The 25,039-nt window shown below is 38.2% G+C and overlaps 1 protein-coding gene across 9 annotated transcripts in view; it reads left to right on the forward strand.

The window, feature by feature from the left end:
• LOC129568685 (rap1 GTPase-activating protein 1) overlaps window positions 1–25,039 on the forward strand; it is a 144,656-nt gene that overhangs the window by 89,376 nt on the left and 30,241 nt on the right. For 2 of the 9 annotated variants that reach the window (XM_055446906.1, XM_055446908.1), the window contains exon 1: window positions 14,893–22,697. The exons of the other annotated variants lie outside the window; for them this stretch is intronic. In XM_055446906.1, coding sequence (XP_055302881.1) covers window positions 22,620–22,697 — 78 coding nt within the window. In that variant the 5' untranslated portion in view covers window positions 14,893–22,619. Of the gene's footprint in view, window positions 1–14,892; window positions 22,698–25,039 lie in introns of those variants that run through there. 9 annotated transcript variants of the gene reach the window in all.

Below are 25,039 nucleotides of genomic sequence, written 5' to 3' on the forward strand. Positions count from 1 at the left end.
CCCATTTAATAGCGAATAGCGAAGATAACTTGAATGCACCACTGCTGTGCTTGCTCACTGTTTGGTTTGTGTTTTTGTGTGCATCGACCCTCGGGTATAGATATGTTTTGGAAGACGAAAAAAACACAGTGTCCCTATATGAACTAGTTAAATACAATCAATCGAAAATTCGGCAATCGATTAATCGTCCGAATAGACAATGAGCATCGGGAAAAAATTTCGACAGTTTCACAATGAACTTTGGCGCCGTTTACCCGAATTAAAGCAGTTTATCCGTCTCTATCGACACAACGTAGAGAAATCGCTTCGCACTGGTTTTAAGTCAAAACGCATAATTATTTTTCCTACTTTGTGGAAAAAACGTATACACACGGAATAACATTTGGGGTGTTTTCACAAAAATCCTTTTAAACACGCCGATTTCATCGAATTGTCAATCATTCGAGTTCATTGTTCCTGAATACATTTCCATTTTTCATACGGAAACATTCTTTTGCACCACACAAGAGAAAAAACTGCTTAAATCGTCCCTTTTATTCGTTTGCCTCGGATTTATCAGAATCATTTCACGAATTATCGATCAAATGTCAATTCTCATTTTACCGTAAAAAATCGCTTTAATCATAAAAAAATTGTGTAAGTCCATTAAGTTTGTCGCCATATATTTGCACCCATTTGAAAGAAGAGAATCGTGCACAATGATGCATAAAATATACACCGTTTTTCCGATTGATGAAAACATTCAACTTTTATTGATGGATTTGATGAGCGTGCCCGATGCGAGGGGGAATCTCTAACATATCACAGCTGAGTTTTTGTTCAGCATTTTGATGGAATTTAGATAACGTCCAAGCCATTTGACAATACACAAAAAAGAACCGGTGGAACAAAAACGACAAAACAAAGGAATCCGACACCGCAGCGATCGAGTTCATTAATTTTCGGAGTGAAAAATCTTCCAATGCATGAAAAAATTACCGAAAAAAAAAATGCTTTGGAGTGAGTTCATTGAATTCACATTGGGAAAAGATAGAGAGCCGAAAAAATATTGATCCGAATTTGTTTCACAGTCACAGGCATGGGACCACTTCCATTTGACCGAGATAGAAATTAATTGATGGGCGTTTATACATTTATTGAAGTGAATATTCACGGATAATCTTTTTTACTTGTTTCCGAATTATCAGTCGAAAGCATTTCCATTTTCCGTTGAAAGCGTGCTGAAAAAGCGCTTGTTAACGGTCGATTTGTTTGCTGATTTTTGAATGGTCTATGTTTCATTAATCATTATTCTAATAAAGAGCGCTTTGTCCACGCTCATATTACATGTCGGCTCACTGAAGAAGCATCTCTACGCATCATCCGTCAATCCAAGAACACAAAAAAGAGCTTCGTTCACTCCGAAGACAGATATAACATCGTTCGCGTGAAAAATATAAAGTTCTCGAAAATTAATTGAACAATTTGTTTTTTTGCTTCGTTTTTCAATTTCCGGACGCGGAAATTAATGAAGTTTCTGGTTTTTTGTTCGGTAACAACAGCAAAGTGACCTACTTTACGATTGGTTTTTTGTTGAGTAATTGTAATTTTAATTTCAGTTTGGTTTATTAATAATATGATGGAAAAAAAGGAATTCGAATAGCCGTCGGCCGCTTTGAAATTTCTCTTCATGGTCGAAAAAAAAAGAACCATGACAATTAATTCGAGAGAATAGCATCCACCCAGTGAAGCAGCATGACCACAAATACGGTCGGTCGAAGCTATGAGAACAAACAAAAGCATTCCACGGTGTTTTGCATGTCTCTGCTTCCTTTTTTTTATCCATCCCAATTATTTGAGTTCCAATGACGACATGTCCATCACTTCAATGCTTGTCAATAATTTGTATCAAGCGACACAATAAACCGAATGCTGCGAATGTACACAAAACGTTTTTTTTTTCACTAACAAAACAAATAGCCAGAAGAAATTGTGTGAGCGAGAGCAAACAAATATATTGGCACGTGGCATCTAACCATCGCTTAGATGGTGCACATTGTCCTTGTCCTTGTCATTGCCACTTTCATTCGATGTTTGGTTTTCGCTCCTGTTGCGTATGGCCCAATACATTGAGACCTAAGCGCGCCCAACAGAGTGCCGCTTCTATTTTAATGAACGAACTCCGCCGAAAGAAAACAAACAATGGAACGAACGACAGTCAGCAACTGAAGCCAGATAAAAAAAACACACAAATTGGTTAGATAATAACAGCTACTGTGTGTATTTTTTTCTCGTTTGATCCTTCATTGTTCCTTTGCATTGTTTGTTATTCATTTTGTGTAAACTTTTTTTTCTCGAGAATTGTTTACCGATCATGATCTCATGGTATGGCTAAAAATATTTTTTCGGCAGCTTGCGGGCGAACCTAATATCTTTGCCACAAGGGGATACGAAACGGCGTTGAATACCACTGTGTGCCTTCCGGAGTAATTGCTACTAAACCAACTCATTCTATTTACACAAGCTGATTTTTAAACTGTTGCAATATCCGATCTAATGGAGTCAAAGCAAGCGAATTGGTTAATAGACACAACCAAGTTTGGTCTAACATGACCCAAACATTGGCCCACGGCAATTTATATTTAGACAACATTTTATTCGAAATTAATTCGCTGGTGTCTGTCGAAAGAGTTGTTTGTCTTTGGTGTAATAAAAACAAAACGATTTCAAATCCCATCGCATTCAAGCCGTTCTTCTGCTTGGAACGAAACAGTAACTTTATTAATCGATGCAACGATAATATGCAAATCAATTGGTTTTTGAACACTTTTCTTGATCACACCCAAAAATGGGTGCATTAATCATGGTGCGTTAAAAGAGAAGATTCCCATGCTCAATTTTCAGCATCGATAGCATCACAAAGCCGTTAAGCACGACACAAAGGTTGTGGTTAAGGTTAATCCGTCACTATAAATCAAAGTTTCATGAGATCAGCATTTTGTAGGCAAATGGAATCATTTTGTCGCTTGTAAAACGAACATTGGATACTGGAAAAAGACGTTGAATCGCCAATCTTTTTTACTGAATTGATTTCAATCGAATGTAATTTGAAGACTCACTCGCGATGATTCTCCCAAATGCGGTTATCAAAAGAGAGATTTTTTTTTAATGTGACACTTTAATTAGCGTTGGTAGACACAGTGGATGACATTTGGTTTATGAGCCGCATCAAACCACTTGAAATGCGTTTGATTAGGTTTAATTGAAATATGTTTGGAATGAACAACATTTTCACTAAGCAACAGAACATATTGAATAATGTTCATACAAATTTCCAAATCGACTTTGATACATCGAGAGTTACCGATGTTTGGCTTCACACCGCAACACACCAGATGGCTAGGCTGGATTACGCACGCAAACAAATTAATTATGAAATGTGAAATGCATCCCGTGCTCCATGTGTTCGCATTCGTTCGCTGCTATCAACACATACACATCTAAATCCATCGATCACGTTTATCATGAAGTTTTTAGCCTTTTGATCCGTTATCGCACATTTGTGATGGCTGCAATTGCATGCTTCATTGCGGCAAAAAATATGGTAATTCTCCGGAAAACAATGTCACGTGTCGAAGTCAAATATATATTCTTTATGGCTTTATAACATCGCATTGACGTTGCCGTTACAGGTAAAACGGTGGCATTGGTGTGCATGATAAAACGGCAGTTATGACATGTTTCGCATACATTCGTCGAGTGTTTTCTTGTCAAATGACGATTTAATCATCGTCGCACACGCAAATTGGAAAATTAACCCAAATGCATATTATTACGAATTTCAGTTAGGCGCTGCTGATGCGATACAGTATTTTACCTGTGGCTTTAAAATGACACCTTCTCCCTTAAATTCGGATTCGATTTTATCATTTGTTCATGCTCGTTTATCAATTATTTTTACGACCCAATTACCCAAATGCATATTGAGCATTCAACAAGGGGAAATTGATATACGTAATATCACAGTGCCTCCCAAATGCAAATTCATAATGTCTTTTGCAGTCGAGGCAAAAGCGGAAAGTGATAGGAAAGTAGCACTCGGGACAGATAGCTAGCCATAGTTCTAGTTAGACGCAAAAAATAGTCCGTTTGCAATACGAAACAGGTATCGGTGTATCAATATCAACACTAGTTTGTATAATGCACATTCATTAGTATTCATCGAGGCTATACAACACCAGGCATATTGCTTTCACCAGCTACTTATGGTTTGCAACACGAACCCTCCACTTTGATTGACTCTGACGGAGACACACTCTATTCGAAAGACTTGAGCATCTTCTCAATTTGATTAATTTAAGGCATCCATTTTCCAGTGCAGCACTAAATTCATGGTGAAACTTGATGAAGAGAGAGAGAGAGAGAGACCGTTCTCTGAAGTCTAATTACCTCTATAACATTGGTCTGTCTTTCCATTCAACTAAAATCGTTTCCGGCAACTGTTGTACCCGACATCAGCACCGAACATTTACGAACTTTAGCCAATTGTTAGCCACTTCATGAATCTCAAACAATGGAATAAAGTAATAAGACGAATAGTCTTGAAACGCAAGTTGATGCGATGGAAACGACTGATTTAATGATGAGTCCATTGTATGAACATTCCGGGAGAGGTCGAAACACTGTCGTTTGCATACGCGCACAGAGTTCATAAATAACTTTTTAAACCAAATCAGTTCAATTATCTACATTTTGTAAAATAAACATTAAACACGATGCTAATATCGCAAAATTATTCAATCAATTTCCGTTGAAAATCCAAATTGGCTTACCGCCGTTTATACAGTTTATGTGTGTGTGTATGTGTGTTTACTGCAAATAAATTTCTGCCAAATGGTTATAAGCGTAGCGCATCTCTTTATTACATCATAAGCTGCAATGTGTTTCGAATTGTGCGGTCTTGATAAATTTGCCAGATGCAAAACTAAATTAATTCGAAATGCAAATATAATGGAAAATTAATTTTTGGCAACATTTGAAAATTGGTTGCGGCCATTAAAAATGCGGCGATTGGTAATGCAACGGTCGCAGAATTGAGCTGTTCGACAAAACCAAATGAAACAGAACAAAAGCGAGTAGAAACGGTAATTTGCAGTTATATTCGTGTGGCCGAGTATACTTATTGATGCAGAATTTGATTTGCATGCTTTACATGCGGCCAATGAGGTAAACGGTGTGATCAGATTAACGTGATTTACGCGCGTGTATTTACTTTGTGCGGTGTGCGCGCATTTGAAGGGGTGTAATCGAATAAAGTTGAAGTGTTTTGTTTGCCGTTGTTATGTGCCCATTGTCCTAGCAAACTCTCCTCTCTTTTCAACCGGATGCGCATAATCTCGAGCCAGCGATTTATCGACAATGACGCAAAAATTGTAAAATCAATTGCACACATAACAATAAATTGCCAATTCAAAGCAACTTAATTCGAGAAATTGCTTTTGTATTGAAATGCTTGTGCCGTTGCATTTCAATTTTTCCCGGTTTTTGACAAACCGATTTTAATAATTTATTATTTGCAATTCATTGTTCATACAACGAACAGCAATCAGTGGCATGTTTGTGTTTGTTCTATGGATTTGGTTGGCCATTGGGATGGATTTGATGCGATGATATGTTTTTTTTCGGAATCCTATTGACATATTTTACGGTTTTAGGTATCTGCAAATTGAATATTCGATGGTTGTTTTTTTACTTTTCTGGCCATATCATCGTTAAATATTCAGTTGGATGAACTTGAATATCAAAAATAAACAATTTCACGCTTTTATTACATTACTATTGAAAACTGGTTAAACGAAAGAGTTTTGGGTGAAAAAATCAATCGTCACGCATCATAATCATAACCAAAATCAACGTTTTTGAACTAAAATTACAACATTTTTATGACTTTCGATCACATCACACATGCATACACTCATTGTACTCACTCGCTCCGCACACACATACACACAATTCGACTTTTATTGTTGATTTGTGTGCATTTGTATGCAGTGGCAAATGTAATGGTATTGTTTGTTTTAGCCATGTCATGTAAGTACAAGGGAGGCGGCACTCGTTCGCGTGTACCGATCCTGTAACATACCGAGAGCAAATGTTATAGTTTTTGGTTCATGTGGCCGATCGTTGTGCACATCCTTTCCCTTACCATTTCGTAATTCGTCGAAACCATCAATTTTATGAGTTTTTACCTTTTTCCGAGTTGGTGGAAATTGCCATATCCGCACGCAGGATTTCCACTGATTTTTTTTTGCTGTTATTCAATCGCAAAACACATATAAATAATAATTTCTATGTTATTGTTCTCCCTTTCTCTCTCTCTCTCTCTCTCTCTCTCGCGATTCGAGTGATTTTTATTATTATGTTTTTCGGTGTACAACAACTTGCCGGTGGAATAAAGACCAACTGTCCGCCCCGGTCGGTATGTTTCAACAAAACCAACGTTGAACATTATACAATTTTGGATGACTACGCTTGTCCACATTTGCAATTTCATGCAATGGAATTGCAGCGGAGGGTCAGCGCACAATGCACGACCTTTCAATTAGACAAACAATTGCAACGTTGCAAACGCAACGCATACACAACCGAAACCGATAATCAAAGTGCAGCAAATGACAAAACACAATAATGACAGAGCTGCTGTGTCTCTATGTGTGTTTTGGGCTGTTACATCAACGGAAATCAAGAAGAGATTGTTTAACGACGACGACAAGAGGATGAAACCCATCTAAATCCAAGCGAACCCTTGGCCAAAAAGCCATTTAAATACTTTTTTTCTGCTGCACTGCGTGGTTTTTGGGCGGTTACACCACATTGTTTCATTGGTTTTGTTAGATGTGTCTCTGTGTTGTTTGTTTTTTTTTCCTGAATGCAATACCGTTTTTCTGCAAAATTTAACAATCTCCCAATTATTTTGCCATCTCCCCGAAATCAATGACTGAGCGAATTTATTTTTTATTCTCTCTGCCAACGAGGTGAACAGGAATGTTTGATTAATCGTTTTTTATTGATTCACATTCTTATCATCAACTAACGGATTATGGTCGTGTCTCGTGCGTCAATTGCCGATAATTGATCGCTTTGTTTGTTTAAAGCACTTTTTTTCCTATTATTTTCTTAACGAAGCAATTCACATTTGGCAAATGTTTTTAATTCCGAAATGATTCAGCAAGTTCTTGAACAAGCGAAAAAAAATCGATCATAATGATCAAAAAATGATATTTGCTACCGCTTCAAAGTGAGTGATAAATTTCGATAGACAACACACTTTTGTATTCATGTCATTTGGGAGCGGCTTCATTCGAAACTAATCCAATGCATAACAGTCGAAGCATGAACCATCAAAGCTTTGACTTTCAAAAAGCCTGAGTTGAATCTGGTTGACCTGCAGATGGCGTGTTTCAAAACTGAACTTTCAAAACTTTGCATCACGCCACCTATACTTCAACCGTTCAACTAAAACACTTAAAGCTCAGCTCTTTTTTACTATCTCATTTGTTTCGATTCATTTCCCTTTTGCATCAGCTTTCATTCATAACAATCAGATCGATTTGCTACAAGGACAAGCACATTTGCTTGTGAATGAACTCAAACGAAGCCAATTTGGATGTTTCGGGTGTGAGATGCAACATAGTCGCAATTGTGACAATATATTACTTTCGGATGTCGCATCTGAGACGCATATTTTTCATAAATTGTTTTTGCATGCGAGTGAGCGAGAAAAAAGAGCAAAACAAATGCAATTTACTCTAGTAATAAAAAGCAATCACACAAAAATCACATTGATGTCGTCGCGTAGCATATGGAAAACACATTGTGCTTTTCGCACAATTATTTCGGTCGGCATCTGCATAGACGCAGTACGCGTCCTACAATCACCGAACCGAATGTATGAGTCAAATGTAACTCAATTGTTTGAAAACGTTCGTAAAATGGCGCATGCATATTTTATCACAAATACATTTCATATTGGTGTGTGAGTTTGAGTAATGTTGGACTCTGATTTCGACTATCAGCAGCGTTTTTAAGCGATTTTTTTAATACATTGAGTCAAAAGCAAAGAAAATATATTTATCATCGGCCGGGTATTTTTCGATTTCTCATATAAAAATATACTTTGAAACAAAAATGCGTCGTAATCCACTCATATTGTCATATTGTATGTATTGCGTATAATTAACATTTCGGTGTGTGCGAATGAATGGGTCTTTGCTACTGATTTAAAATCTAACCATTTTTCAAGATCTTGGCCACACTCAAGATCACGGCACTTCCTGAATTAGAACGTACGCATTGCCGTTTTGTTTGAGCATACGCAAAATCGGTGTTTGAAACGTACACCAAAGGTTCAAGCGTCCGTTTCCGCTTTTTATTTCCTCTCGTCTTCTCTCACACATACGCAACACACAAACGGCAACTGCCCATAAAATCTAAAAAAAAAAAAACAGAAGGTAGTAACGAGAATTGAGTTTGCTCAACCTCTTTTACTGCGCTGAAAATAAATAAATGAATGAATGTGTTCGTTTGACACGGCCAACGGCAAATGGTTTATGTGACACGATTTCTGAAGCATTTGCAACTGGATAAAAGGTTTATTTTCGTTCGTTTAGACGGGAATCTGTGTTTGGTTCGTGTGAACGAACATTGTATGAAATGCATCGTTTGTTGTTGGTTCGATGGAGTAAGTCACCGAATAGTACGGGTTCTCGATCGATTTTGAAATGAGTTTTTTTCTTTCTTGTTGCGCGCACCCACATCAAATGCCGATCTGAATCGGACTTTTTTCCACCTAGCTCCAATCCAATCGGAGATTTTCTCATTAGAAGAGAACTAACATTGTTGATTTCAATTAATTGTGTGTTTCATTGGTTTAGGGGATTTTCGAGATAGTTGTTGCTGGCATAGGTGCTGAAGTGTGGCAATTGAGCGCTCATTCTCTGTTGCTCCGTTCGCTTACCCATCAGATCGACTTTCATTGTATGCAAACAATACTCATTGAGAAAATGCAATGTAAAATGCATGAAACGACGGACGATGGCGTTGATTGCCTCGCTCGGTCCAAATGTGAATCGAGTAGCAGCATACATAATTATCGTGTGGATTTAATCGTTTCAGCGTCTAGATTCTCATGAAATCGTTCGACCGTAGAAGCAAACGTGTATGAAACGAAAATTACAATTTTTCCATTCATTTATTTTTTTAGCAAGAAATGAATAGAAAAACCAGAGAGAGAGAGAGACGCAGTCAGAGAGCGAGCGATATATTGAGCGAAAAAAAGGCCAAGAAAATTCGCTACACCTTCTGGTTGACTGCAATCCCACTCAATGGAAATGTGCGAATGGTTTGTTTCATGGTGTGTGCCATGAACCGCTGCAAACCTAAGTGCATTTCATTGCATTGGCGGAAAACGCCTTTCTGATTTTTCTCTGTTCTCTCTCTCTCTCTCTCTCTCTCTCTCTCTCTCTCTCTATTTGCATTCTCTCGTTTCGCAATTTTGTTTGGTATGTTCTTTTGCTCTTTTCACGTCGACTTAATTCCTCGGATGTTCTGCACGATAATATTCTTAATATCGTGTATCGCATTACCATGTTATGCGAACTGAAACCTTCCCGAAGAAGGGAAACTACTTATTGCTTCTCACATAATATACCCGTACACTCACAAACGCGCGCGGTCGGATGTCTTTCGCGGAGTCTCTTATTCTTACTTCATCTGAAATTCGAGTCTATTTCCCGTGTCCGTCGGACGCTGTTTAAAATTTATGTCTCTGACTCATACCGTGAATTATTTCCATTATTTGCGCTTGGTTATGCTGTTGACTTTCCGGCAAACTATTGCATCAATTGCTTCGTGCTATTTGTCGATTCGCTCTGGATGCAGTGATTGCTGACTGAAGAGAATAACAACAGCAACAGCAGCAACAACAATAGCGCTCAAGCAACAGAACAATGGTAGACGGATTTAATAATTTAATTAATGTTTGTTTAGCGTTGGCAAATTCGCTTCATTTCTATACCGAATGTTCGAAGCATCAAAAAAGGCCAACGATCTTGATGTTTGCCACAAACACACACAATGTACACTTAATAGGTGAATGCAAAGGATTATCTGATGCAAACTACGTGCAACGGGCGTAAATGCAATCAAAAGCTGCACCCTTTTTCTTTATTTGAAAGACAACAACTGTGCGCAGAAAAAACAACCATAACATAACATGCAACGAAATGTCAGCAGCTGAACGCTTTTTTCAGCGAAAATTCGCTGGTTTTTTGCGAACGCAAAAAATACAACCATATGTTACTACTGTGTCCAAAAAGTAAGGTGACATTGCATTTATTTTGAAAATTCTTTATTTATTCTTCCAAATCAATTTCATCGCCTTCAAAGTAATCCCCTCCCGATACAATGCACTTATGCCAACGGATTTTCCAATCTTCGAAACAGTTGAAAAAGTCGACTTCAGGGATGGCCCTCAGCTCCGTCTTCGCTGCGGCTTCAATCTGCTCTATCGTCTCAAAACGGTGTCCCCGGAGCGGTCTTTTGAGCTTGTTGAACAGCCAGAAGTCGCACGGTGCCAAATCAGGTGAATACGGTGGTTGTGGAACGATATGAGTCGAGTTTTTGGCGAAATGTTCACGAAAAATGATCGCATTGTGAGACGATGCATTATCATGGTGCAAAAACCAAGAGTTGTCTTTCCACAATTCCGGCCTCTTTTGGCGGATAGCGTTACGCAAACGACGCATAACACTCAAATAATATTCCTTGTTGACTGTTTGACCCGGGGGAAGGAACTCATAATGCACAACACCCCGATAATCGAAGAAAACAGTCAACATGACCTTGATTTTTGAGCGACTTTGGCGCGGTTTTTTTGGTCTCGGCTCACCTTTGGCACGATATTCGCTCGATTGGTCGGTTGTTTCCGGGTCGTAAGCATAGATCCAAGTCTCGTCTCCAGTGATCATGCATTTCGTCTTGTCAATGTAGTCAGAAAGCATTGTTTCACACACGTCAACTCGACACCTTTTTTCCAAAAAATTCAATGATTTCGGTACCAGTCGAGATTTGACGCGTTTGAGGCCCAAAACATCCTTCAAAATGGTATTGACTGAGCCTTTCGATATGCCAATATCATCAGCAAGGTCTCTAATCGTTAATCGACGGTTTTCCAACACCAAATCTTTAATTTTTTGGACGTGAGCTTCGTCGGTTGAGGTTGATGGTCGCCCAGCACGCTCTTCGTCTTCGACACATTCACGGCCTGCTTGGAACTCACTATACCACTTGTAAACATTTTTTTTCGACATCGCCTCATCACCAAAGGCTTTCTGCACCATCCTCAACGAATCCGCAGCAGAAAATTGATTCAGCAAACAAAATTTAATGCAAATTCTTTGATCAACAAATTTCGACATCGCAAAAAACGAGAAATTCACTTTTAGCAGTCCACAAAACGAAGCGTATCTCAAACACTAATGAATATTTTGACGTGTAATTTGGCAGGGATGTCAAAGACAGTCCTACCAACCTAAAAATAAAAGGATTTTTTCAAATTCCCCAGCGCGCTAAATTTTAAATGCAATGTCACCTTACTTTTTGGACACAGTAGTATCTCAGACCATTCAATAATTTTGAATGACACTTTTCGTAAGCGTATTTTCGACGGCGTCTATGCATCAAACGGCACAACGCCCCGAGACAAGCAACAGCGAGTCGCAATTTTTTACACGAAAGTCACATACACAGAAAATGAACGAAAAACAAGAAGAAAAAACACAACTTCCGTTACGAATCATTTAGTCGTATTAAGTATACTCTAAAGAGGGGGAGAGAGAGAACAACGACGACTTCATACCGGCACTCAGAAGTACACTCTCTTATTAATTATCTTTCTTTTCACACTGCGATGAAATGAAAACATATGCAGCACAAACGAGTGCGCGCCTTTCTTGCCGCACAAATACCTTTTCTGAATGCAAAATCCCAATTATTTATTAAGTTCTTCACTTCGTTCGCTCACTATTTTCAAATGGAGTGCCCGTATTTTATTTGCACTCTCGTGTACAATTAACTAGTGAAAATTACTTGAAAATAGATGGAATTTATGAAAATGAAAAGAGAAACTGTGTAATAATTCATCGGACTGAATTGAAATAGAACGCTGTTACTTTTCTTTTAATGTAATTTCACTTGTTGTATTGAGGAAAATCATGTTTCTATGAGAATTTCACTGCGTATAGGACAATAAAATTGATTTGATTCAGTTGAAAGAAAATGGGGAATGTTCGGTTCGGTTCAGTTCAATGTTGAATCGCACGAGAAAGTAAAAACAATCAAACAAATGGACGGTAGAAGTTAAGATAGCGGCAGAGCATATCGCCAAACAACGGTAGCAATTTGAGCAGGTGAAAAGAAGACACCTTTCGCGCTTGAGTGGTTCCACTTAAATCAACGGCACCAAAAATATACACAAATAAAACAGAGAGAAGACGATTCAGCCGTAGCAGCCAATGCGTGTGCATACATTAGAAACAATCAAATTTACATGAGCCAACGTTCTGTTGTGCGTTCTGCCCGTCATTCGTCTGCAACAACTCATGACCGAGCGTACGATTTTGAGTGTCACTTTTTCACCGACATCAATTTCATCCATTTGATTCTTATTTGCACTTTGGTTGCGACGTTTATTTACGCAGATCCTTTTAAAGTGGCTATTGCCATCGCATTCCTAAAGAGCACACATTGAATTTGTGCAATGGGAAAAAGGCAATGTTGTGGTGTGACTCAGTTTTTATTTTTCAAATGACGACGATGACGACGCGCACCTTCATTGCGATGGCAAGTCGAGCGAGAGAACGAAAAACACGCAATAAAGAATTATTTCAAGCGGAACATAAATAAGAATTATGCTCATGAATCATAAGTGCTGCTGGAATTTATGCATGTGAATGCGCTCGGTTCGCCAGGAGAATGAGCTGAGTAGAACTCCAAAGTGAAAGAAAGAAGAAAAACACATTGTGAGGCAGATTTTTTTTTCCCTCTCTCTCTCTCGCTCTCAACTCGCTTTTTGCATCCAAGTTTAAAATGTTCTAAACGTGGATTTTGCTCGTTGCCATCTAATAATCCATTTCCGCGTAAGCGCTCACCCTCGCTCATGGGGAAAAAAATGCTGGAAACGCACATGAAAATCCCAAATAAATTTTATCCACGTAAATATGGTACACTAAATATTGTTTGGTAGCATTTATTGAGTCAGAGGCCGTTTGTATTTCATTTTTAAGCGCATTCACTTTGGAACTGTTGATTGTAACAAGCGTTTGCCTCATCAGTTGAGCGCGTTAGTCATCGTTTGATTTTCGTGCGCACATTATTTATACGTACACGAAAATGGTTTGCTTCACTTAAACTGTAATATATAAACACAAGTTCTAATGTCAACCAATGCAGAGAATGGTATACCCTAAACCACAAAACCGTGCCTTTGAACACGCTTTCTGGAAATTCCATGTTGATGGCTTGAAACACGAACAACAACAAAAAACAACAACAACAAAACCGAAAAACGTGATTAAATATTACGAGAGCGACGAACGAGTTCAAAATATGTTTTACCGTTCTCTCGTCGACGATTTTAAACTAAAAATGGCTTTGGTGAACTTCGGCGTCAGCAGCTTCGAACTTTCAAGTGGTTGGCATTTACGATATTTTCCATTTTTCAAAAGTGATTATTAGGATAATGCTACCGTGTTGTTCAAAGTTCTGCTATGGCTCTTTTTCTCCGGAAAACATTACGCTTGTTTTTATTTGATGCAATGTGCAAACAACGGCTTCAAAGAAGGAAGCCAAAAAGTTCTTCTGTTTGATTTTCGATGAATTTGGCGATTTCGTCATTTCCGGCGACTTTTTTTCCCTTCTTCATCGTAGGTTGGCTAAATGCAAAGTTCGACGTTTTTCCTGATTAAACCATGTAATTCGATTCATGAGCTCATAAAAAGACTTACCCAACAGACCATGCATTGATTCCTTTGTTTCACACATAACACCGAAAAAATGCACACTCCTTCCTGCCTATCGCATTAATCCCCATTGTTTGACTAAAACAGAGCGGTTAAAATCGAGGCTTTACTAGAACAGTAGGCGCGCGAAATAAGAAAAAAAAGTTTGTAATTTTACCAAGAACATGAAAATTGAATTTTAATGACTTTTCTGCTTTGAATAATTTCGCCGTCGTAGAATATAAAACAACGCGACAATAAGTCTGTGCCGGACGTCTGGTCGGATGGTTTTGCAAACGGTGTAATTAGTTACATGTTATTGCGGTGAAACAATCAAATTATTTCTCTTGTTGAATGCTGTCTGTTATTAGGTAATATTGTTGTGCGAAAAAAACAGCATTTTGAAATGTTTGTCTCTCTCAGTAATCAAAGTCGGAAAATCTGTCGCTTGATGGAGCACAATTTCTTGTCCGAAAATTTTCTTGGGAACGGTAATTTAAGACATTTCAATGTGGCTAGAAAAAGAGCGAATGGTGGGGAGAGACAGAAAGAAAAATAACGAGAGCCTATCGCGAATTGGCTGTATAAAAAAATGAGCCCCATGTTTGTGTCGTATATTTACATAAAATAACGATTGTATGTAAATTACCACAAAATTTTGTCGATAACAAACTGAAACTTTATTTTCCACCAGCTCATTGTTCATTCTTGTGTACTTTTGTATAATTTCAGGTAAGCCATCGAATTGGTATAGGCAAATAGAATGGAATTGGAGCTTCTGTTAAGAAACAATGAGTTGACACGCGTGTGAAGAACATTCAGAAGACAGGAGAAACACACAAAATCGAATCGAACCAATCCAAAACCATATCTAAAAGCACATGGCGTAAGTAGAAAAACAAGTTGGAATTTGTAATTCGTTATGTTATGGGGCCGTCAACTGGCTGCGAACGATGTCTATTTGGTTCAAAAGCAAATAAGATAACCCACGCTCATCCATCACGTTTGTCACACATACACCACAAGAGAATGCTGTGTGCACCAGAATGCTCAATGCTTACCGAAATTCGTTGGAATTTCAGTAACGATTGAGTGTGATGCTGTCGCATACCTGCATCATCTGCTTGAACATGATTCATAGCGATAGACGGAATATTATACCGAGAAAAAAGTGACATTACCGTTGATACAAGATTATCAAGTGCATCAATGGACCTGTCGCCGCCGCACTCTTTCTCTCCGTCAAATGCTTTCAATGGAAATTTATGATATGAACGACCGAAAAACCGAACAATCATTCCAACGCACATTATCTTTCTTTCAAATGGTCTCGCATCACACACTCATCCGACTACCCAACTTCCAGCTGCATAAACATAAATAAAAATTAACAAGATAAAGACAAATAGGTTACATAACGCGAGTAGCATAGCTCTTGGGTGAAAATAAAAGAGTAACGACAATACACGATTGGGAGCGAAACAACCGTTTAGTGTGGTCATTGTGCTTCGACAAGCATTTGAATATAGAGAGAAGACGGAAAAATAAAGTGTACTGCATTATTGAGCAAATGCAGCAACGAATTATTCATTTTGGTGCCAAAGTCGACGTAACACACGACTTTATAATCATCGTTGTAAATGTTTTCCTTATGCTGTGTTTTATTTGGATTTTTATAACACTCAAACGGCACATTGACTGTACCATGTGTTGACAGATACTGATTGCAATCGGGTTGCATGGCGCTGAAAAAGGTGTACGCGAACTCACACTCTGTGTCTCTCACTCACTCACTCACTCACTCACTCACTCCGAGTCACTCGTGCTCTCGCGCGATAAAAAGGCGATTTGGCAGCGTGGAAAAAGGAACTTACTCTCTCTCACACTCTCTCTCGGCTTTCTTTCGGTTACAAAACTCTACAATTTGTTACATTAATTTTTACTGTCAGTTTTCCGGCTACGTAACACAAGTAGCGGTGCTTGTTATTCAAATCCGTTTGGCAAAAAATCGAAGAGGCGATACGACGCTCTTAATGCATCCGTATCTCACGCCACATTGCAACTGTCTGGCGACAAACAAACACACACACACACATACGAACTGGTTCACTTTCGCTGCCACATCACAGCAAATGCGATTTTTGCTCGACAAAAATTACACCGACAAACATTACACAATTTTATGACGGAACGGTATATGTTTTCGTGCCAATAAATTCTGTCGATTGCATTTCCACCGATTAAATGTACAAAATAAACGAAATTAACATTTAATAATCCAAATAAACAGTATCTCTCTCGTGCAAACATTTCCGCATGATGATCCAGTTTTTTTGTGCATGTTGACCACTTTCCGTTAAGCCATTTCAAGCCGTAAACCACAATACAGCTGCCCATGTAGTGAATGCAAAAAAGCTGAGCGAGCGAGCGATAGAGAGAGAGAGAGAGAGAGAGAGAGAGAGAGAGAGTAAGATACCAAAAATCGAAAATCCAGAGCTTAAAAATCTGTAAAATGAATAAACCGAATAAAAAAATGTGTTGATCATAAAGTTCTCTGGTTACAGGCGACAACCAAAATTTTTCTCTCTTATTCAAACACCGTATAAACATTTCGGCCAAGTGAATCATTTTTGTGCCTCACCTGTGTTGTACGAGTATCGATTCATGTTGAAGAATTTGTTGTTTTTTTTTTTTTTTTTTGATTTCGTTTCTGAACAAAATGTAAATAATATTCTGAACAAACGAAAAACCAATCAACCAATTTACGAAATCAACTAAAGGCAAATTTGTATTTGTACAAGAACTAAAACAGACAAAAAAAAATAAATACTAATTGACTTTTCAAGAACAATTTGATTGTGTGTTTATATGTATATATTGGTTTGATAGTCATGATGGAAAATGCAATAATAATAATGAACATTTTCATTTAACACCGACACAAATGTAACGTTTTCATGCATTCCGTTGAAACAATTGCACATCTAACGAGCCATACTTATTTAGAAGTTGAGCAAGCGCAAGCCGTATTTCCTTTTTGCCTGTGTGTTTTATGCGAACGGCGAACCATTTTATTTGGAGACTGGAAAGAATATGTCAATAAACTAGGTTCCGGCGGCTTGCAATTTCGTTTTTGATGTTACATAAAAACAGACACTAAAATGATGACGACGACGTCGGTTCATGCACTTTTCAAATGGAGAACGAAAAAAGCCAAGAGACCAAAAGACTGCGAAAAAGAAAGAGAGATGGAGAAAGAAGGAGAGAAATAGAAAAAGAACCGTAGTAAATAAAATCGAAAATGCGGTGGTGGTCCCATTTAGTGCTGTAGTTGGTCGTATGTTTAGGCAAAATAACGAATCTATTTCTGCAGTATAGCAGTAGCGCAATGCCTAATAAGGTTCACTGAATATGTAGTCATTGAGTGAGTGAGTGAGAGAGAGAGAGAGAGATAGAAAAATGCCTGCACGAATTTGTTTAGAGCAATTGAAAGGAGTCACCAGCAAACAACAATTTACCAAACGATATGACGAGGCAGCTAAAAAAGAATAAAATGAAGTGAAAAAGTTATATCGTTTGCGGTAAAATGCTAAAAATATTTGTCAAAATAAAAATGAGTGCTCTTAGATGCTATTTTTGAAAGCATTCCAACAAACAACCGTACAAATAGACTTGCATATCGTTGACTGAATAGAGTATTCGAGTGAAGCGAGTAAAGCGGCATGCGCCTATTTCTACACCAAAAATTGAGACCAATGAACATAAGTGTGAAACTATTAAAAAACGTGTTTATTTGCTTTTACTCCGAATAAACGTGCATTCGAACATAAAATTTGTGTATCCAAAATAACGACCGTAATAATACGGCAAGTAACAATATATAAATGCGGTATCAAACAGGCATTTGATGGGTATTTATTGCATCCAATTGCTTTGAATGGCAAGTGATAATCCCAACATATGCCGACATATTTCTATTGGAGACCTTACTTTTATACATTTCTTTTCGTTCGTTTATTCGTATCATTTCAACGAATCCATGAGCCTCACTTTGATCTAATATTACATGCTTGATGCGTTGTTTTCTTAACGAGAGAACCTAAGGTTACTTTTAGTGTTTACACACATGCAAAGTCAATAAAAGTGCCGGCTCTAATGAGTTTGGGCTTCGTTGATTCTTTGCATTTTTATTTGCTCAACCATTGGGTGACAATGGTTGGCTCGTGAACAAACGAGCAAACAGATAACATGCAATCGTCATGAGGCTGACAACAGAATGGAGAAGAAGTAACTAAAAAAAATCAATATTCGACCATTGCGAATGGCGTATGTACAGAGGCACTCTAACCTTTTCCGGTGTGAGAAAACGCCAAAGGTCTCTTGACACTAAATCCGCTAACACATGAATCAATCCACGCGAAACGATTTAACGACCAACTGAAACAATGCAACGAAAATGACGCGAGAGAGAGAGAGAGAGGAGAAAAGACTGCGCGCGACCGAGTTTGATGCACTCATCAACGTAGTTGAATTTCAAATTGCGTTCCATTCAAACACCGTTTCTAGTCCCTCTCGAGCAGAAAAGTAAGTTCTGAATCGAAAAATCGACCGGGCGGCATATGCAAATGTATTACATGCGACTAGCCAAATATTGGAATGCACTTGTGTGTCGGATTTGGATTTAGTTGCGCTAGTAGCACTGGCCGTTGCTATGCACAACAAACATTCAATTGCGTGACACCGAATAAATGAGCCACTATTTTTCAAGCGCGAACTCACTAATGCCAATGGTATGCAGTTCACATGAGTAAACAACAACAGCAACGACGACGGAAAAAATAGAAGGCAAACGACACAAATACTTTCAAATTGAATTAGTTAGCTAGATTTATAGAGAAAAATAGCAACAGTGCAATGCATCAAAAATCGATTAAATATTCGCATCGGTCGGGTTTGTTTTTTTTCTGTTTCATATGTGCGCACCAATTTTCGAATAAGCATTTAATATGAATAAGCATTTAATTTCTAATTAATTGCAATTTTATCAAATGGCGATACGAGACTCCAATGAATTAACAATGAGGGAAAAATATCGATAAAAAACCATTTGGCATTATAAATTGGCATTCGGAAATGCACACACATGCACATGCACAAGCAATAACAATGTTACGTAATTGCACAAATGAAGAGTTCAGCAACGAAAATCAAATTTGCTGTTAAACACGTGCTTTTTTCATTCTCGTCCATCCGCTCTCGGTCTCTTCTTCTCTCTCGCTTGCCGTCAAATGGATTGAGATTTTTTTCCGCCATTTGATATTTGAAACAAATGACTTAAACTGCAAAAAAATATTGTTCAAAAAAGCGGAGCAAATACGTGCCGATGAACAAACAAAAATCAGCTAAACGTACTAATATGCGAAAACGTCACACAAGTCTGCAGCACATTGAATATGAAAAAAAAACCATGACACAACTTTTCAATATTGCAGAGTTTGGTGCGTGTGCACAAGTGTGATGACGATTTTTTTTCAGCGCGTGCAATTCAACTGATGCGCACTGTTTTTTTTTCTCTCGTCTTTCGCTATTTCGTCGATTCTGTTTTCATTGTGGCCTGTTGCAGTGTGGATTTGTTGTTGGCATTGCCAAAAAAATGCGTATCTCACGTACAAGCCACTTTTCGGCCGGTTGTGCATTGTGATGCATTTTATTTATTTATTTCGGTATTGGCGAACTGTGAAAACCATTTAATTGAAGCACGTACATTCCTTTCGACCCATTCAGCTAGAAGGATTCGAAGGATGTGAAAAAATTCGACACACAGAGAACGAACAAACAAGCGAGAGAAAGAGACAAAGAGGGAGAAGGAAAAACAACAGGCGGATCATTATGCATTTATTACGATGCAGTGAAAACACTGAAATATTCCTTGAATATTTGTTACAAAGAACCCGGTGCATTCTCGATAAAAAAACGTTTTTCAGTACGTGATCGATCATATGAGCAAAGATTTTGTGCAGAACGAAGTGAAAAATAGTATGAAATCAAGTCGTTGCGGTTTCATCCTATGCTGTGCACACACAGTATGCACTCGGAATATGTGAAAAACAACAAACTACACACACCGTCCGTAACGCATCTATACGATGCGTATGCTTGTTTCTGCTTCGAAGCGTACTTCGCATATGTTTTGTGTGAGTGCTCTCGCACACTCACCGTGTTGTTCGTCATGCGGTGTGCGGCGGCAGCAGCAGCACACGCTGAACGCGTACAGACGATCTGGCTAGCCGCACAACGAACTCACTCGCTCACCTAAGCGCTATCCACTTTCCATTCACTCAGTCATTCGCCAGATTGTTGTTCATCTGTTTGGAGCGACAAAACATTCGCTGCTGTATTTTCAATTCACGAGACATTATAACTACGGATTCTATTTCAAACGGATATTTTATTTTTGCTTCGAGAATTTCATTGTGGCTTTACTAAATCTAGTTAAAAGTTTTCGGTGGTGAAACATAATCGTGTTGACATATTTCATTTTCATAGTGTTTTACATGACAAAATAAAATAAACGCAACGAGCGTCGAATATTCATATCGAACTCGTCGTCGTCATCGTCACATTTTAATTTGTAAGCTCTGAACAAATTGCAGTAGCAGCGATTTTATTTTCTTCCCAGAAATCATGTGAGCTCTGTTATCTCTGATTCAGAGTGGGTTTTGAGACAGTTTTACGAAAACTGAAACAGTAATCGAGTGAAGTGATTAAAACTTTGTGCGACAGAAACTTTACTTACCGGCAAACACAACGCCAAAAACTTTGCGCTGTGTGTGCATTGTGCATTAAAAGTAATCCCAGCGAATACAGATTTATCGGATTGCATTGGCAACAATCGAAAGTGTTTAGAACGAGATTAACATTTTTTTCGGTTCTGTTGTACCTCGGCTTTGCCAAGAGATTTCAACAACTTTTCCATGTTGGAGAACTACTCTGTGACTGATTGACTTGAACAAGAGAAGAAGAAAAAAAACATCGTAAATAAACAAAAAGAAGTGTAGTCATAGCTAAAATCGGTTAGTGTGTCATCATCGCGGCGGATTTCTGTTTTTATAATCGTATCGTTCGCCTGGGAGAAGGTTCCAAATCACTCCATAAAGATAAATGCAAATTTCAAAGCGCTGAACACCGTACAGCTTATTTGCTTTGATATTCACAGTTTGCTTAAAACGAAATTCCTTAAGCCAAGCCAACCACCGTTGTGTATTGGTGACTGTAAGCGAAAGACAGTGTGAATGAAAACGAGAATGAATTTTTTCGTGGAGTTTTAGATTGTGCGCGGTTTGTTCGAATTCGAATCGGTCGGACAAATAAGATACATACGGTTGAACATTCGCATTCAGTTTGCGGATTTCGAAACAAAAGCAAGCCGTACAGAGACCATTACAAATAACACAAACCACGGAGATTTTTTTCTTCATTGATACGATCGTGCGCATGCTTTGAACGATCAATTTGGTTTTCGGGTGAACAAAAACAAAGACTTTGTTGCTTTTTTAGTGCAAAAAATAATCCCATACAAGACAATTCATTTGACTTTTTGTTTGGAACGAAATAGAGGCGAAAAAAAACGCAACATTTTTCACGAGCTGAATGTGGAAAAGTGTGTTGCGAATGGACATTTAACCACGGCAATAAAATACAATGTAACTTAATAATAGTTATTGGTTTCAAGCCAATTGACAGCGATAATTGCATGTTGCCGCAGACCGTTTTTTTTTCTCTTCTCATTTTCAACGGCACGCCAAATCGATTGGATGTATATTTTTCAGTTCGCGCATATCATACGAAATAAATGTGCGCACACGTTTTAATTTCATCGAATTTGTAGCAGTTCGCCTTTGCCCGTCGATTTCATAATCAAGGAATTGGATTTGGTTTTTTGTTCGATGAATTTTTATCATCAGTATTTGTTGATTGTGAATTAAATGTGGGCGTTGCGTCATCACAACAATTTCCATTCAAATTTTTCGACTCACCAACGAAACAAAAACTGACACACAATGTCAAGAGTGTGCTGATGTGACACAAACAACTGAAAAAAATAACAACATTGTAGTAAATAATTTTGGAAACAGCGAAAAATAAGCGTGTAAACAAATGAAAATTGAATTGAAACAGTTATTCGACACCGTGTGAAGTGATTTAATTTTTTTTCGTGTATAACAATTACTACGTTTGCCAAAAAAGGGGCTACAGCAATACAAACGGTTAGCTAATTACTGCATTGCATACCATTGACATTGATGTAAAGCAATTCGAAGACTCGAAAAACGTTATTTATGTGCGGAATCTGCCGGTATTAGCGTTTAATGTAAACAAAAATAAGGGCGCATATTCGTGGAATCGGTTCAACAAGGCAGCAACGGAATAGTGGAGTTTTTTTCGGTTCTTTCCGTGCTGTTATCGAATCGTTGAAAACGGAAAAAACGAACTTTGTTTTTATTTCGGCCATAAATCGGCGTGGCTATCAAAGTGGCATTACGTACTGAAGGTGCAGAGCGCCGTTGGGTGCGACAAGCCGTCATGGGAGTATTGCGATGGAGGGATTTGCCTGGTACGCGCAGCGCCACAGGAACACTTCGATCTCTATCCACATCCGAGGTAAAAAAAGGAAATCTCTATCTTCCAAATTCCATTTAAATCCGGGATTTTCAATTTTCTCAATTGAACGTCATCCAATATCTTTTAAAAAATGCCGTTACGAACCACAACTACTAGTTCGAGTGTGAGCATGTAGACGTTGATCGCATTTGCACGGCGACACCGACTCCAACTTGATGAAAAGACCATGAATTATGGTTTTATTATTCAAGACGATATCCATCAAATGCATTCACCTTTTGTATACTCCTACGTTTTGTCAAGACTGCACAAATCAAAGAAGGTAGGCAGCGGCAAGCCCAGAAACACTCGCTTTTTCTGTCTCCTCATCTTGCATTTGTTAATGCAATCAAAAGAAATGCGAAAACGAGCCTCAGACACAACGAACAGAGGAAAAAATGGCAAAAGATATATATTCACTTAGTAATTTGCTTGCAACGTGCGCGTCTCTCATGAATTTTAATCGACAACGCAAATACACACACACACACATTGTCGGTAGTCTGCCACAGATTTTGATGTGCACGGCGCACACAATTTTTTCGCCATATTTTATAAGCTATCCCAGAAATTATACACTCGTAATGGTACCAAGAAAAATGCTAGTTAATTTAACTGTACTCACTCTCTATGCTACAATCTGAATCGTGGAGACCGCTACGTGAACGAACAATACACCAAGACGGTGCTCTGAAATTCGCCAACCAATTCCACGAAAGTAAAAAAAGGCAAAAGAAAATAACAACAAGAACATTGACAAGAGCAAGAAAGAAAACTGGTGAACTTGTTGCAAATCTGTGTACAAAACGTCAAAGGTTTCACGTACTAAATGTATAAATAAATAGAAGAATTGTTTGTGTGAACTTAGAAAGAGAGTAGAATCTTGAGTAGAAAAATATAGTCAAATGAAAATTAGTCGAATGGCTTTTTTCGCTCTCTCTTTAGTGTTCCAGGCCGCCAGCACATGATTCTTTGGCATTATGTGAATTGTTTTCGATGTAATTCGTACAAAACAGAAACATGTTCTTGTGTGTCGGCAATAAATTTTCTCGGAAAGAGTTTTCTCATCGCAAAAATGTGCGTACGCTAGAATCTTGTTAGGATTTTTAATGAGTTTCTCTACTGTGTCTCTCTCTCTCTCTCTTTCTCTCTCTCTTTATGTGTGTGTGTTTTTTTTCAAGTTTTCCATTCGTGCTCTAACTTCAATTAAATGTAAATTTCACCGTGCTAATGCTCGAGAGACATTACAAACGCACCGATTAATTGCTGTGAATGCACTGCGATTGGCCTGAAACGCATATCAAGTAGCTGTGTCTCTCTCGCATATGGTTTTAATTGCACATTTACCGTAAAAGGAAGTTTTCGATCGAAATGATGATAACGGTGACTGTTATGGGTTTTGTCAAATCTCAAAATGAAAAGGCCATTTCAATCGGCGCTTAATTCAATTTCAATTTGCTGACGTAAATTTGCGCAGTTGACGACAACATTGAAGAGACAAAAATTCAATGTGATCAAATTGTGCAATCGAACCCGATTATCGGTATCTCAATGAGAATGGGCTTGAATTAATTGGATTTTGAGTGTGTGTGTGTGTGTGTGTGTATGTGTGTCGATTTGACTGCAAATAATTTGCCGCCTCGACGACAATACACACGAACATACATACATAAACCATGCCATATTAATAAATTACCTGGAAACAATGCGACCATAATAAATGCCACACATCTCTGAAATTGCAACTGTATGTCGAGTTCGAAAGAGCGCTCCCGCGCATTCGCTTTATTCAGCGAACAAATGGTCTTGCTTTTATTGGATTCCACTCGATTTGCATGCATTTAATGTTTACTGACATTTCATTCGTAATCCGGGAAAGCGAATTGCCTCTATTGAAAATAAAATTGATTTGATGGAATGTGCGCGGCGACGGCGGAAAAAACACAGCCGAGCGGACAACCGGTGCCTGCTGCTTTTTAATTTCGTAATTTGCGCTTACACCGTGCGAAATGACTTTCCCAATCGATTAAAATTCAAAATCAATCAGCCTGATGAAACGATACATCTTGATTAATTAATCGAAATGCAATGTTACTGTGACCATTAGATGAAGAAAAAAATATTCATAACATTCATTTGCCGATTTTTTTTGTGATGGCACTCGTGAGATGGTGAGCTACTCGCAGTTATCAGATGCATGAAACATAACACAAAATTATTGCATAATTTTCTCTCATTTATATGTGGATTATTCATTTTATATGGCGGTTGTTTAATCGAAATCGCATTTTTGGCGGTCATGTGAATCGAAAAAACAAACAAATAACAACATCAACAACAAA

Source organism: Sitodiplosis mosellana, unplaced genomic scaffold (genome assembly GCF_009176505.1).
Source record: "Sitodiplosis mosellana isolate CC-2019 unplaced genomic scaffold, AAFC_SMos_1.0 Smas_scaffold_21, whole genome shotgun sequence".
In the NCBI taxonomy this organism is placed as follows: domain Eukaryota; kingdom Metazoa; phylum Arthropoda; class Insecta; order Diptera; family Cecidomyiidae; genus Sitodiplosis; species Sitodiplosis mosellana.